This window comes from Diaphorina citri, unplaced genomic scaffold (assembly GCF_000475195.1).
Source record: "Diaphorina citri unplaced genomic scaffold, Diaci psyllid genome assembly version 1.1 scaffold1044, whole genome shotgun sequence".
In the NCBI taxonomy this organism is placed as follows: domain Eukaryota; kingdom Metazoa; phylum Arthropoda; class Insecta; order Hemiptera; family Psyllidae; genus Diaphorina; species Diaphorina citri.
Genome location: NW_007378474.1, coordinates 47,501 through 63,992, shown reverse-complemented (window position 1 = coordinate 63,992; position 16,492 = coordinate 47,501). Strand labels below are relative to the sequence as shown.

The 16,492-nt window shown below is 35.2% G+C and overlaps 2 protein-coding genes and 1 long non-coding RNA gene across 9 annotated transcripts in view; 1 reads left to right on the top strand and 2 right to left on the bottom strand.

The window, feature by feature from the left end:
• Positions 1 to 6,110, bottom strand: part of LOC103513913 (fumarylacetoacetate hydrolase domain-containing protein 2) — a 12,838-nt gene extending 6,728 nt beyond the window's left edge. For 4 of the 7 annotated variants that reach the window (XM_026827007.1, XM_026826999.1, XM_026827006.1 and 1 more), the window contains exon 1: positions 3,588 to 3,646. The gene's annotated coding sequence lies outside the window, so the exon portion shown is untranslated. Of the gene's footprint in view, positions 1 to 1,171; positions 1,191 to 1,990; positions 2,010 to 3,587; positions 3,647 to 5,933 lie in introns of those variants that run through there. The other 3 variants (XM_026827001.1, XM_026827005.1, XM_026827004.1) reach the window with 3 other exon arrangements.
• LOC103513912 (maternal protein pumilio) overlaps positions 4,220 to 16,492 on the bottom strand; it is a gene marked incomplete at its 5' end in the record, with an annotated part of 34,595 nt that continues 22,322 nt past the window's right edge. The window contains 4 exons of the mRNA XM_026826998.1: positions 4,220 to 4,510; positions 4,752 to 4,810; positions 15,079 to 15,247; positions 15,489 to 15,651. Of these exons, the coding sequence (XP_026682799.1) occupies positions 4,338 to 4,510; positions 4,752 to 4,810; positions 15,079 to 15,247; positions 15,489 to 15,651 (564 nt within the window). The remainder of the gene's footprint in view (positions 4,511 to 4,751; positions 4,811 to 15,078; positions 15,248 to 15,488; positions 15,652 to 16,492) is intronic.
• On the top strand, positions 8,163 to 8,775 carry LOC113469369. Its single transcript, XR_003392813.1, has 2 exons — positions 8,163 to 8,307; positions 8,628 to 8,775. It is a non-coding gene; the product is annotated as an uncharacterized LOC113469369 (long non-coding RNA).

The following is a 16,492-nucleotide window of genomic DNA, read 5'->3' as shown; positions in this document are numbered from 1 at the left end:
ATTTGACTTATACTTAAGTTACCCGATCGCTTCTTCTTCAACATTCCGATGAAAGCAACATTTTTTACTGGTTTTGTTGGATGTTTCATGAATGGCGAAGATCTATAATGTAAAGACAATCATTAGTCATGACTAAAATACATAATATGAGACTAAAAAGTTTTTTTTTTTTTTTTTTTTTTTTTTTTTGTTCTCTCTAAAGGAGATTTTTGTATGTCCGCTTTCGTTTTGCTAGTACCTATCGATCTTTTTTTTTTTTTTTTCAAATCTTTTCTCAAAAGAATGAAAAACGCTTTTTAATATTATTGGAGTCTTACCATCAAAAACCCGGACATTTCCCAAATTTTCAAAAATCCCCCCGGACGCCGGACAAACATGTAAAAACCCGGACATGTCCGGGAAAACCCGGACGTCTGGAAACCCTATGTGCATTCGATATAAGCATAATATACATCATTAAAGCTAAGAAAATTATCTACAACTTTTGTTTCGCTGTATTTTTTGTCAAAGCATTTTTAAAAAAGTTATTTACAAAATAAATCGAAAGAAATTTTCAAAAATGCCTTTAAACGGAAAACTTGGAAATTTTGAGGAAATTCATTAATCAATGTCTTCTATCATCTGGCAAATTAGTTTCCTACGGATTATTTACTTTTTTTTCGAGAAAGCGCTGAGTTTTCCCCCCATGTTAATTCCAGGTAAGGAAACACGCCGCTCCACCTAAGAATGGCCGTAGCTGTGTCCCTGTGCATTCGATATAAGCATAATAAACATCATTAAAGCTAAGAAAATTATCTACAACTTTTGTTTCGCTGTATTTTTTGTCAAAGCATTTTAAAAAAAAGTTATTTACAAAATAAATCGAAAGAAATTTTCAAAAATGCCTTTAAACGGAAATTACGGCAATTCTGTAGATGCTATTGAAAAACTTCGGGGAAATGAAAATGTAGCCCGTTTAGTTTGAATGTTAATGAAAAAAAGATCATCCAATTCGGATAAGTAATCTCGGAGATATCGGCGTTTTCCCAAAGGCCTGCAAAGCTACCTTCACGTAGCTGTATCTGAGGAAGCACAAGGATGGTCCCCGGGGACTTTTGGGAGAAAACATGTCTCAACGTGTTCTATCACCTGGGAAAAATCCAGCTTTCCTCTAAAAATTTCCAACGCAAACCTTATTTTTTCTGGGCTATCACATCAGCTTGTTACTTTCTAGAACTGTTACATCATAACCAAGTACATTATACCTGGTTGTTCAACATTTGAGGACAAACAACACTTATATTATGTATAGGTAGGTACTGTTTGAATGAGACAACAAGTACATTATACCTGGTTGTTCAACATTTGAGGACAAACAACACTTATATTATGTATAGGTAGGTACTGTTTGAATGAGACAATTTTTATTCTCTCATTAGTCTTATCATTATCACCTTATCAGCACAACTAGGTACAAATGCAATGAAACAGAATGATGATTGTAAACACATAGGGTAGTACAGTAGGTGGGAACATAAAGGGCGAGTTTGAATACTCATTGCATAGAGGTGCAATGAAACAGAATGATGATTGTAAACACATAGGGTAGTACAGTAGGTGGGAACATAAAGGGCGAGTTTGAATACTCATTGCATAGCCATAGAGCCATAGACGAATCGGTTAGGGTTCGTGGTCACGGTGATGACGTCATTCATTAAACGATTAACCTCGCAATGAGTATTAAAACTGTAGCGGTCTGACAAGAATGAAAAAAAAAAGTAAGAAGACAAGTTTTTAAAAGACTTCCTTCTATTCGAATTTCTGACAAAATAAAAAAAAAAAATATGGGTAGTTGTGCATAAGGCGCCCGTGAGACATTACAAAAATTTGTTTATAAGAGGGAAGCTACTTGCTTTAGGAGTGTTCCTAGTAAAGTTTTAAAAAGCGCGAAGTCAAAAAAGTCACATATTTTATTGATTAGCACTTAAAGAAACAAATTTTGAAATCTTATCTCCACGATACTTCAAACAACTCTGATGAGCATGAGCACGGCGGCCATCTTTTCAGTGTTTACAGGTGGAAGCTACTTGCTTTAGGAGTGTTCCTAGTAAAGTTTTAAAAAGCGCGAAGTCAAAAAAGTCACATATTTTATTGATTAGCACTTAAGAAACAAATTTTGAAATCTTACTGGTGAGTCTACACAAAATAAATTCGTTCCAATGTTCTATTTTCAAAGTGATCTTTTCTTACTACATTAGAACTCCAACTCAACACTCCATTTTCAATTTTTCATTTCAGCCATGTTTGTTGACAATGTTAACACTTTTCTGTTTTTAAAAAGAAGTAAATGAAGTTGTTTTTGACGTCAGATTTGGATTTTTCCCAACTTTTTACATAGGAATCAACCATTTATTTATAATTTTTATCTATTTGCAACTGCTCCATTTTCAACTTTTCATTTCAGCCATGTTTGTTGACAATGTTGACACTTTTCTGTTTTTAAAAAGAAGTAAATGAAGTTGTACAGAAATTATCATGCCAACCTGTACGATTTTTTCGGTTGTACGGATTTTCAAGATAAAGATGGAAAGCTCCTTTTTGCGTCTAACCTAACCCTGGTCACTGTGCCAACCTGTATGATTTTTTCGGTTGTACGGATTTTCAAGATAAAGATGGAAAGCTCCTTTTTGCGTCTAACCTAACACTGGTCACTGCTCATTTTTATGAAAGCTCCTTTTTGCGTTTAACCTAACCCTACAATAACACTGGTCACTGCTCATGTGTGAAAGCTTCTTTTCGTGTTTAATCTAACCCTTAATGGAAGGCAGATTGAAAGTTCTTTTTTATTTGAAACAATAGAAAACAAAATTTTCAGGCATGTACAGAATTTTTTCAATCAAAATGGCGCCCCATATTGGAATCAGTTCCGTTTGCTAAAGTTCACCCAAGCACCCCCTCCCCCTCCCTCCAGAGAGAAAAATCCACGTACCAATTTTTTCCCCATCCACACGTTACTCATGTACGGTAATACACCTGTAAACACTGAAAAGATGGCCGCCGTGCTCATCAGAGTTGTTTGAAGTATCGTTGAGATAAGATTTCAAAATTTGTTTCTTAAGTGCTAATCAATAAAATATGTGACTTTTTTGACTTTGCGCTTTTTAAAACTTCACTAGGAACACTCCTAAAGCAAAAAGCAAGTATCTTCCTTCCTATAGACAGATTTTTGTAATGTCTCATGGATGCACCTTATGCACAACTACTCAAAAATGATCAGTTTCTAAAATATTGTGAATTTTCAGTAATAAATACAAAATATTCAAATGAAATTAACAAAAAATGAGTTTTCCAGCATTTTCCCTAGGTAAAAAAAAAAAACTGGCCCAAAGTCCACCTCCATGGGGGAGGGGTCTCAACACAAAGGTCCTGGGTTCAAATCCCAGTTGGGTCTAGAAATTTTCTGGCCAAACTTTCCAGTTCCCACATAGACACAGATGTAAAAATTCATTAGAAGATTGTAAAAGAGCACTTTATGTCTCTTTTTGGTGACTTTCCTCATATTATGGACCTTAAAACTACAAGTGTGAAGTAATTAATGATTTACTTACTCTATTCTGGTGACAGGAACTTGGGCATTCAACAGCGTATGCTGGGACATAGGAACTAGATGCTCCTCCGCTGGCGCGCTTGCATAGTGGCGCTACCTAACGAACGAAAAAAACAACTGCGTAAATTCTGACGTCACACATATTTGAACTCTTTAATTTTTAATTAGAACGGAAAATTAAATTTGAATTTTCAACCTTTTACAGTTATTTTTTCGGAGTTTTGACGTCAGATTTGGATTTTTCCCAACTTTTTACATAGGAATCAACCATTTATTTATAATTTTTATCTATTTGCAACTGCTCCGTCCCTCAAATAGTGTGATAGGTATGAGCAAATGAGCACATATGCAGCAAAATGTACAAACAACAGATTTATTTTATCAATCATCACTGGGTATTCTTTTTATGGAAGAAAGATACCACTTTTACCAAAATGATTAATACTTTCCTTCCTATAGGTATAGGATAAGGAGAGTAAACACAAATCACGCAAACGTCGGATAGTTCAAGTCAATAATAGGTAGGTACCTATCTACATGAAACTTGCTATCTTTTGGTAAAAAAAGTAGAATCCATTGTAGGACTAGAGATTTCTTCTGGATATATAGTTGCTTTATTATATTATTCTTATCTCTCTGATTTCTTCACTGGTCTCTTCATTGTTATTAACTATAGCTTGGATCGGAGCTTTTGAATCGGTAAAATAATTATGATCGTTTTGAGCAGTCAAGTTACATATGGTTTGAATACTCACTTGTCATTGAACCCGCACACCTCTTCAATAAGGAGTGCTCGTTCTGCCCTGGTAGCATGAGTGACACACTTCTCGACAACATTGGAGGCGAACTTGTGTTGGGAGAGAGACAGAACTTTGCCTCGTACTGCGTTGATCAGAACAGACTTGTCCTCAGGTTTACCATGCTCTGTGAAACACAACACAAACATGATAATATGAGAAAAGAAAAATATAGCCTCTTCTGCCTTTACCTGACCCCCTGGTAACTCTTCTGAGGCCATTGATTATTTATTTTGGCACAGATTATTATGGCTCTTCTGCTTCATTTTATACAATATACTCTTAGTAGAAATGAATGTAAGGTGACATCATTTTGTATTTTAGAAGTGTGAAGTTGGAATTCAATGTGAATGTGTTCTTCGACTTACCCAATACATGTTGAATCACATAGTTTCCGTACTGGTCTTGAATGAGCTGATCCAGATTACTGTGCAGTTCCTCTAGGATAGGTGCTACCTGATCAGGAGTACAATGCTCCAGTATTCTCTGAATGACACGGCAACCATAGGGGTGAGTCGACAGCGAGTATACCTGAAGAAAAAAGATTTACAAACATGACTCTAGTACACCTGAGAATACATTGTTTCATTATGATACAATTGCTATGCTCATATAAGGCAGGTCCCCAATATATCCGCTTCAGTCCCAGCATGTTCAACAAACGGTCAACTACTTCCATTAATCGCCAGCAGAGGGGAGATTTATTTTAAACTAACCGAGCTCCTCAATCCATCGTCCTCACGATGTTGTATTTTATTAACAAAATAGCCATCACTGTCTCCAGACAGTTCAGTGTACAGTTTCTAATCATACGTTAGTAGTGTAATAGAAAGTAATGGTACCTGTCCTTGGAACGCATTGATGACAAACTGGAGGGCGTGAGGTTCAACACATTCAATGCACTTCTGTACGACATGGTTTCCATTCTGATCCTTAACACACTTGAGTACATGGCCATCCAGTTCCCGTACTATCTCCACTTGCTGTTCCGGGGAGATACTCTCCAATGCTTTCTGTATAACTCGACATCCATACATCTGCAACGCTAGAGGCAACACGTGACCTCGAACCTGAGGACATAACCAATTTACTCGCTTTTTAAAACTTCACTAGGAACACTCCTAAAGCAAAAAGCAAGTATCTTCCTTCCTATAGACAGATTTTTGTAATGTCTCATGGACGCACCTTATGCACAACTACTCAAAAATGATCAGTTTCTAAAATATCGTGAATTTTCAGTAATAGATACAAAATATTCAAATGAAATTAACAAAAAATGAGTTTTCCAGCATTTCCCCTAGGTAAAAAAAAAAAAAAAAACTGGCCCAAAGTCCACCTCCATGGGGGAGGGGTCTCAACACAAAGGTCCTGGGTTCAAATCCCAGTTGGGTCTAGAAATTTTCTGGCCAAACTTTCCAGTTCCCACAAAGACACAGATGTAAAAATTCATTAGAAGATTGTAAAAGAGCACTTTGTGTCTCTTTTTGGTGACTTTCCTCATATTATGGACCTTAAAACTACAAGTGTGAAGTAATGAATGATTTACTTACTCTATTCTGGTGACAGGAACTTGGGCATTCAACAGCGTATGCTGGGACATAGGAACTAGAAATACAGGCAAATAAATAAACTAATAAACTGAAGGAACGAAATTCAATATTGAAAGGAAGAAGGAACTTTGAATATTGAAATTGAATTTGAAATTTTGAAACATTGAATTGAAAATTTGAAATTTAAATATTTGCGGCTTCGCGCAACAAACAGTGACCAGTGTTGCCAAATGCGCATGGCGGCACAGTGTTGCCAGTTGCGCATGACATAGGATGGACGTAGTCCGTCCTTCCTTTATTATTAATTTATTACTAATAATGTAATAATAAAAGGTATAGTGGACGGACTAGCGGACTACTATATTGTATTCGCTTCGGTGTCTGTTGAATTGAAAATTTGAAATTTAAATATTTGCGGCTTCGCGCAACAAACAGTGACCAGTGTTGCCAAATGCGCATGGCGGCACAGTGTTACCAGTTGCGCATGACGTAGGATGGACGTAGTCCGTCCTTCCTTTATTATTACTAATAATAAAAGGTATAGTGGACGGACTACTATATTGTATTCGCTTCGGTGTCTATCTGTCCCCATAGAAGGACTTATCCAAACCTGGTCGACCTAAGTATATATCGAATTAAAGGTCTTTTTACCAGGATCACGAAAATGGTGGTGCAAATTTTGTCCAGAAAACCATATAAAGCCAAACAAGCGGGGCCCGTCCCTCCGGGAATTTTTCGATCTTGGTTAAAGAAAATCAGTATATATTTATGTACATAACTATTTTATTAAATATTCAGTTATTATTCTTGATTTGATTTTACTTTCATGTAATGATTTAAAATCAAGACTAGAGCCCGTTCTCCCTTTATTTGGGGCACGGTTGGTCCAGTGGTAACGCGCTTGCTTGCCATGCAGAAGGTCCTGGGTTCGAATCCCACCATCGACAAAAATTTGTACTCGTTTTTTGATTGCAAATATTTCAACGGGTTACTTTCTGGTGTTCTCGTGTTGACCCAGCACCTAAGTAAATGGGAAGTATTTTGTGTCTCTTCTCGCCCAATCTGATGAGAGGCATATGTACTCATTTTTCGATTGCAAATATTTCAACGGGTTACTTTCTGGTGTTCTCGTGTTGACCCAGCACCTAAATGGGAAGTATTTTGTGTCTCTTCTCACCCAATCTGATGAGAGGCATACTACGGGATGGGCATGCTACGACACAGGCCACAAGCATCTAAAATTTAGCAGTTGTTCCATTGCTACGAAATAAAAACGGCGGTGGAACACTCATCTTTTTAAAAGTAAAAAAAAAAAATAATGTTCACCCATCCATTTATTGGCCTTCCTCGGCATAGCTTAACATAGGTAATGGTAAAACTGGTCTTAAATTAACGACTGAGGTGTTATCTAAAACTTTCTCGCTTTGAGTTCATAGGTCGTCACGACAAATTTCGAGATCAAAGCTCATTAGTGTGAGAAAATGTGAAAAAAATCCCCCCAAAACCAGTTTTTATCGTTTTTTGGCTTTATGGACAAAATTTGTTTGATACCAACCAACGATCCAGTGAATTCAAGTTAAAAGAACTTGAAAGAAGAGATGCAGATGATGTGTTTGCGGATGACCACTTCGAAGAAATCTACTTACCGGATCATATAAAACTTTCTCGCTTTGAGTTCATAGGTCGTCACGACAAATTTCGAGATCAAAAAGCTCATTTGTGTGAGAAAATGTGAAAAAAATCCCCCCAAAACCAGTTTTTATCGTTTTTTGGCTTTATGGTTTTCTGGACAAAATTTGTTTGATACCAACCAACGATCCCGTGAATTCAAGTTAAAAGAACTTAAAAGAAGAGATGCAGATGATGTGTTTGCGGATGACCACTTCAAAGAAATCTACTTACTGGATCATACGTCTGCTTCTATGGTAGAAGCTTGCCACCTGCGTTTGCTTCCGTCCCACTGTCATGCTTCAGTCAGATCTATACAAAATTTCAGGTTTCTAAATTCATCGTTTCAAAAATTAAGGTGGGGGGAGGGGGGGTATGAATGCACTGTATAAGGACAAATATTTGCGTCTGTCATCTGAAAAGGAAAAACAAATGATAAAAGAAGAGCTGACTTTCAAAATAATTATGTAAAAACTTTCATGTTCTTTTATTTTATTATTAATCAATTAAATATGTTTTAACTACAAAGAAAATTTTAAAAATTACAATTACAATACTTAAAAAATATTTCTGTTTAAATTTTACATTATTTAAAAATAAGTAAATTATTTACTTTTATAATAACATGAAGAAATTACACATAATTATATTTATCTATTTTATATATTTTTCCAATTTATGAGAATAATAAAGAGTAAGTATGAAGGTCCCCTATAATTTTCGCGGGCAGCCATTTTTTCGTGATGACGTCAGTTCATGCGAGGTCGTAAACCATGGCTGCTTCAACGTTATTTTTATTGCGACCTTTGAGCGACATTTTAGGGGATTTAGGGACCGTTATGATGTTTTTGAATGTGCCAATGCACTTTTTGGGTACTTTTACATCGGAATAGGACTCTATCTCGAAAAAAATTGTCATTTGGTTGAGCCCCTATTATTTTCGCGGGCAGCCATTTTTTCGTGATGACGTCAGTTCATGCGAGGTCGTAAACCATGGCTGCTTCAACGTTATTTTGTCGTATGAAGGTATATTATTTGAGGAAATGATCCTAGTAATGAAAAGAATTTAAATGAAAATTTGAAAATAATCCAACATATATCAATGGCTGATTTGAAACCCCCAAATATGGAATTATCAATAAACTTAGCCAATCCAATCAGCCTGGCCTACTTACCCCATACTCTTTTATTTATTTAGATATTTCATTTTCTTTTTACAATATTTTACAAACAATATTCAACAAATTCATGAGAGTGGTGTTGTGGGCTAATGGCTTTCACTTCATCAAAGAGAAGTGAGATGGGTTTACAATTTCATCATATTTTAGTAATGTCACGTCATAGCAAAATGGTCACTCATCCAGAATTCAAATACCAACTGGGAAATGATTAAAGCCATGGCAAATTGGGACATTTGTTGGGATTTGTCTAAATTTCTTACGGGATTGTTTTTGAATTGTACTTTTACATCGGAATAGGACTCTATCTCGAAAAAAATTGTCATTTGGTTGAGCCCCATTACCGTACGTGAGTAACGTGAATGGGGAAAAAATCCGTACGTGGATTTTCCTCTCTGGAGGGAGGGGGAGGGGGTGGTTGGGTGAACTTTAACAAACGGAACTGATTCCAATATGGGGCGCCATTTTGAATGAAAATTCCGTACATGCCTGAAAATTTTGTTTTCTATTAAAAGAACTTTCAATCTGCCTTCCATTAAGGGTTAGATTAAATGCGAAAAGTTTTCACAAATGAGCAGTGACCAGTGTTGTAGGGTTAGGTTAAACGCGGAAAGGAGCTTTCATAAATGAGCAGTGACCAGTGTTAGGTTAGGGTTAGGTTAAACGCACAAGTGAGCAGTGACCAGTGTTAGGTTAAACACACAAATGAGCAGTGACTAGTGTTAGGTTAGGGTTAGGTTAAACGCAGTGTTAGGTTAGGGTTAGGTTAAACGCACGAATGAGCAGTGACCAGTGTTAGGTTAGGGTTAGGTTAAACGCACAAATGAGCAGTGACCAGTGTTATTGTAGGGTTAGGTTGAACACAAAAAGGAGCTTTCACAAATAAGCAGTGACCAGTGTTAGGTTAGGGTTAGGTTAAACGCACAAACGAGCAGTGACCAGTGTTAGGTTAGGGTTAGGTTAAACGCACAAATGAGCAGTGACTAGTGTTATGTTAGGGTTAGGTTAAACGCACAAATGAGCAGTGACCAGTGTTAGGTTAGGGTTAGGTTAAACGCACAAGTGAGCAGTGACCGAACACAAAAGTTAAACGCACAAATGAGCAGTGACCAGTGTTAGGTTAGGGTTAGGTTAAACGCACAAGTGAGCAGTGACCAGTGTTAGGTTAGGGTTAGGTTAAACGCACAAACGAGCAGTGACCAGTGTTAGGTTAGGGTTAGGTTAAACGCACAAATGAGCAGTGACTAGTGTTATTGTAGGGTTAGGTTAAACGTACAAATGAGCAGTGACCAGTGTTATTGTAGGGTTAGGTTAAACTCAAAAAGGAGCTTTTACTTATTGTAGGGTTAGGTTAAACGTACAAATGAGCAGTGACCAGTGTTATTGTAGGGTTAGGTTAAACTCAAAAAGGAGCTTTTACAAAATAAATGAGCAGTTTTCAAATCATGAAACAAAAATCTGGTGTGAACATCACACGACTTTCTATTACATTTACGAAATACGTAGGTACTCGAAGAAAGTATGAAGGTATATTATTTGAGGAAATGATCCTAGTAATGAAAAGAATTTAAATGAAAATTTGAAAATAATCCAACATATATCAATGGTTGATTTGAAACCCCCAAATATGGAATTAAGGCAGTCCATAATGTTATCAATAAACTTAGCTAATCCAATCAGCCTGGCCTACTTACCCCATACTTCTCGAAGAAAAAAAAAAATCCAAGTCCAGAGCCTGAGCCGCCCACGGCGGCAAATTTTTGGTCGGAAATTTCCTATCTTAAAATACTCTCCATGTAATGAGGGATCATTAAAAAGTGTTCAAAAATTGAACTTTTTTTTTAAAAATTTTTCTAAGTCCGAAATCGACCGCCTACGGCGGCCAATTTTCGACCAAAAATTTCCCATCTTAAAATACCTACTCCCCGTGTGATAAGGAATCATATAAAGTATGAAAAAAAATTGATTTTTATGAGAGTGGTGTTGTGGGCTAATGGCTTTCACTTCATCAAAGAGAAGTGAGATGGGTTTACAATTTCATCATATTTTAGTAATGTCATGTCATAGCAAAATGGTCACTCATCCAGAATTCAAATACCAACTGGGAAATGACTAAAGCCATGGCAAATTGGGACATTTGTTGGGATTTGTCTAAATTTCTTACGGGATTGTTTTTGAATTTACAAATTATTTTGTTTGGGGTGGGATGGATTTTTGTTTATTTTTTGTGGGCACTTGATTTATTTTGGGAGGAACGACTTGGCGGGGTCTTTTTTATGCTTATTTTGTTACTAAGACCTTAGCACTTACCTACATACCAACAAAGTGACGTTAAGCCTAAAAAAAAACTTTCATCCTAGGGTACAGAAAACTTACTGAGGCAAATAGGTTACCTAATATTTTAGGGGCAGAATATCAATCATTGAGATGAGAATAGCTCTATACTGAAAACCGGGAAAAATAATAATAAATAATTAGTCGAAAAAAATTATTTATCAACCAAAAATAAAATAAAAAATAATGAACCTATTTAATATTAAACTTACTTAAAAAATAATCAGCAATGAAAAATCAATATTACACAGAGCAAAAACTGTGAACTGAAATGTGAAATGTATTTAGGTCCCTCAAATAGTGTGATAGGTATGAGCAAATGAGCACATATGCAGCAAAATGTACAAACAACAGATTTATTTTATCAATCATCACTGGGTATTCTTTTTATGGAAGAAAGATACCACTTTTACCAAAATGATTAATACTTTCCTTCCTATAGGTATAGGATAAGGAGAGTAAACACAAATCACGCGGAGCTTTGCTGTCATAATGACTGCCTTGAGTATCACTGTATATCTAGTGTATGGACCTTAGATACAGTATGGGAACAAGTCTGTCCTTAGTGGATGATATGGGATAAATCTAGAAGAAAATTTGGACCGATTGCAATACTTTCATTACTAGTATAGCTCCGCTATACTGTTAGTAATAGAAAGTAAAAAAGTATTTTAGCACTTATGTTTGTTTAATATTATTTTTTTTTAACTGAAAATTTCTATATAAGAGGAAAAACTTACTTTAAGAGTGTTCTAAATGTAGTTTTGAGGTAGATTTTGAAAAAAAGTATTTTAGCACTTATGTTTGTTTAATATTATTTTTACTGACTTTTTCTTGCAATAGATCAGTTGTGCTTACTTGGGTGATGGAATTCAAGTTAAAAGAACTTGAAAGAAGAGATGCAGATGATGTGTTTGCGGATGACCACTTCGAAGAAATCTACTTACCGGATCATACGTCTGCTTCTATGGTAGAAGCTTGCCACCCCATCTAATTTAAAAAAAAAAAAAAAAAAAAAAAAAAATAAAATAAAAAATAAAAGTTAGAACAATATTAAATCACACGCATAATTTTATTATAAGGTGACGAAAAATATGGATAATACCTATGATAAGGATATAAAATATTGAATGGAGCTATTCATAGATAAAATGGATAATATGAGACGTTAATTCTGAAAACAACACCAATAGATAAATAAGGTAAGGTGATACTAAAATTAATAAAAATTTCGTTAAAAGTTGTAATCTGTGGGTTATCCAGAAAATATCTTTGATATTCAGATAAATAAGGTAAGGTGATACTAAAATTAATAAAAATTTCGTTAAAAGTTGTAATCTGTGGGTTATCCAGAAAATATCTTTGATATTCAGTTTGTGATAGAGTATAAATATTTCTACTAAAATTACAGTCCCTTCAATCTTCATGAAAGAATTAATCGTTTCACAATCCTCAGTCATGTCTTTTTATGTTATTATTTTTAAATAAATAGAGAGATAAAGTTTCAAGTCTCAGCTGGCATTGAACCTACGTTCTCCTGGTTACCAGGCAGGCGACTGCAATAAGTGTCGCAAATTAACTGAAAATTTCTATATAAGAGGAAAAACTTACTTTAAGAGTGTTCTAAATGTAGTTTTGAGGTAGATTTTGAAAAAAAGTATTTTAGCACTTATGTTTGTTTAATATTATTTTTTTTTTTTACTGACTTTTTCTTGCAATAGATCAGTTGTGCTTACTTGGGTGATGTTTCAAAGTCATAGAGCAGGAGAAATGAAGACCAACGGAATTTTTCTTTTTCTTCTACGACTTCTAGATCCCGAAATAAATCGATTAAAAAATGTCGGTAAATTGTGAACTTTGACGTCACGGCATACGCTCCCGTAGACGATGACGTCACATAAAATGTGTAAAAAAAAAAAAAAAAAAAAAAAAAAAAAAATAGAAAGGAAAAATAATGTACATTAAACTATCCTAATGATCATATTATTAAAAGTTGAGGAGAAAATTCATATTTGAATTTGAATACACAAAATGTTCTAAGTTAAGATTTAATAAAATTTAATTAAAACACATCAGTGTAGGAGAGCTTTTAAGTGGGCAAATAAAAAAGAAAAAGAAAGAGGAGTGTTCTTATATGATACAGGGGGGGATGAACTTTACACAAAAAACAAGTTACCTACCTAGCAGTGAATAAGGAAGTTTGGAATTCATTTCACCCTAGACTCCAACTGAACACACGCTTTCTCAACTAAACTAAAACAAAAACAATTATGTATACCTAGATAAAAAAAAAAAACAATAAAGATCTTTTCTACAGCATGTTTACAAGTGAGTTGTCTGCTCTTTTTTTTAACGACAGCTTCGAATTTTTACAAGTTTGAAAATTTACAGCAATATAAAATTCTGTGGCTTTAGTTCATTCACGATAAATGATTTCATATTTCTAACTAATATCAGGACAGTTATATATTATGTTTATGTACACACAAAATCTTTGTTTACAACGGGGGGTGGGGCTAGTATTTTGTTTACAATGTCTGTGTACAGTGTACACTGTTTGCATAATTGTATTTTATACAAAATTTTCAATAAAAAAATCTTTTTTATATATAAATATATTTCTTTCAAAACTGTCAACGAAAATACTAAAAAGAAGTTTTTCAAAATTTTCAATGGGGAGCCGAAAATTTTTCTACAAAGATTTTTTCCCCAAGTTTTCCGCTTTTGCTTTATTTACAGTAATTTATTTATTTCAAATCAGGTCTGATCCTAATTGTATAAATTTTTACAAAATGAAAATGAACAAAAATTTTTATAAGAAAGGACAGGAGAGGACAAGAGGACATTTATTTATTTATTTTTAGAGTTAAGCGTTTCAGATTATTTAGTATCTATTCCTTTATCACAAAATCTAAATAGAATGTGGGGGTCGATAGGAGAGGGTGGGGGGAAGCTGAGATAAAAAGTGTCGTGTGTTCAGAAGTGAAATGATTTACACTTACCTACATTTTGTTCATCATGCAACTGCGCTATTTGAAAATGAAATTAATTCCAAAATTCCTACACCACAATGATTTAAAAATATTATACTTCAGTCTCTAACATACATCCATGCATAGTGCATGGACGTAATACGTTAAATAGCCCATACAACTTGACTGTCCATTACAGTGTGTATGTCTGTCTATGTTGCAGAGTGTCTATCTGTGCACAGCTATAGGAAATTTTGTAAAGAAAGCATTGTATTCACAGGGTGAATTCGAAGTCATCAAATATGTCGAAATATGGACTTGTTATTGTTACACCCTGTATCTTTGCTTATTGTATATACCTATGAAAGGCGTTGAGTGAACAAATCATCATTATCAAATGAATTTTAAAAATTGCCGCCGGGACAGCTATCTCACGTCGTCCGAGCTCATCCTAGCCCGTTACATAAACACACCGTCAAGGAACATAAAGGACAGATAGGAGAGTCTTTGATATTGATTTTGTGGAGGTGCTGAACCAGACAGTCGTGCCCAGTGAGCAACCTAAAATGAGCGACAGCAGCTTTTCTTGGGAGATTTGGTATAATATTGGGGGTTTGAACCAAAGGCTGCCATATTTTCCCTTCTCCTTCCGATTTTATTCATGAGTCGTATTTTTCTTTGAAAGTAGTTCTTATAACCTTTTAACTGAATCATAAGGGATATTCTGAGGTGAAGCACTATTTATTTTTGTCCCCTTCTTGGCTTGATAATCTGCGTTTTCGTTGCCAGCTAGATCACAATGGGCTAGAATCCATTGTAGGACTAGAGATTTCTTCTGGATATATAGTTGCTTTATTATATTATTCTTATCTCTCTGATTTCTTCACTGGTCTCTTCATTGTTATTAACTATAGCTTGGATCGGAGCTTTTGAATCGGTAAAATAATTATGATCGTTTTGAGCAGTCAAGTTACATATGGTTTGAATACTCACTTGTCATTGAACCCGCACACCTCTTCAATAAGGAGTGCTCGTTCTGCCCTGGTAGCATGAGTGACACACTTCTCGACAACATTGGAGGCGAACTTGTGTTGGGAGAGAGACAGAACTTTGCCTCGTACTGCGTTGATCAGAACAGACTTGTCCTCAGGTTTACCATGCTCTGTGAAACACAACACAAACATGATAATATGAGAAAAGAAAAATATAGCCTCTTCTGCCTTTACCTGACCCCCTGGTAACTCTTCTGAGGCCATTGATTATTTATTTTGGCACAGATTATTATGGCTCTTCTGCTTCATTTTATACAATATACTCTTAGTAGAAATGAATGTAAGGTGACATCATTTTGTATTTTAGAAGTGTGAAGTTGGAATTCAATGTGAATGTGTTCTTCGACTTACCCAATACATGTTGAATCACATAGTTTCCGTACTGGTCTTGAATGAGCTGATCCAGATTACTGTGCAGTTCCTCTAGGATAGGTGCTACCTGATCAGGAGTACAATGCTCCAGTATTCTCTGAATGACACGGCAACCATAGGGGTGAGTCGACAGCGAGTATACCTGAAGAAAAAAGATTTACAAACATGACCATCCTCTCTCTTACCTAGCACAAGACGTAATGTAGGTATGTGGTACACAAACCTGGTGGCGATTCTTTCCCAAAGTTCCTTGTAATAGGGACGTTGGGTGTGTAAGCCCCGGCCACGGCGCGGATGGTACCTCTTAATACCATGTTGTGTAGTACTTGTAATAGGGACGTTGGGTGTGTAAGCCCCGGCCACGGCGCGGATGGTACCTCTTAATACCATGTTGTGTAGTATTCCTAACACTCAGCTATAGGAAATTTTGTAAAGAAAGCATTGTATTCACAGGGTGAATTCGAAGTCATCAAATATGTCGAAATATGGACTTGTTATTGTTACACCCTGTATCTTTGCTTATTGTATATACCTATGAAAGGCGTTGAGTGAACAAATCATCATTATTATTAAAAACTTCTGCAAGGATGTATAATTGAATACCTATCTAATTAAATTTCTGGGGAAAATTAGCCAAAGAGAACAAAAATGATTATTGTATATACCTATGAAAGGCGTTGAGTGAACAAATCATCATTATTATTAAAAACTTCTGCAAGGATGTATAATTGAATACCTATGTAATTAAATTTCTGGGGAAAATTAGCCAAAGAGAACAAAAATGGTATGAACAGGCGTTGTATAGCTGCTTCAAAAACGTTAATTTTCTCCCATGTGTAAATAAAATGAAACTTTTTTTGGAAATACAATTCCCAACAATAATTAAATATTGTAGATTAATAGACTTTTTTTCTTCTAATTTATTAATAATGAAATTAAATTTAAAAGGTATGTTGAATTTAAAATTATACATCGTTTAGAAT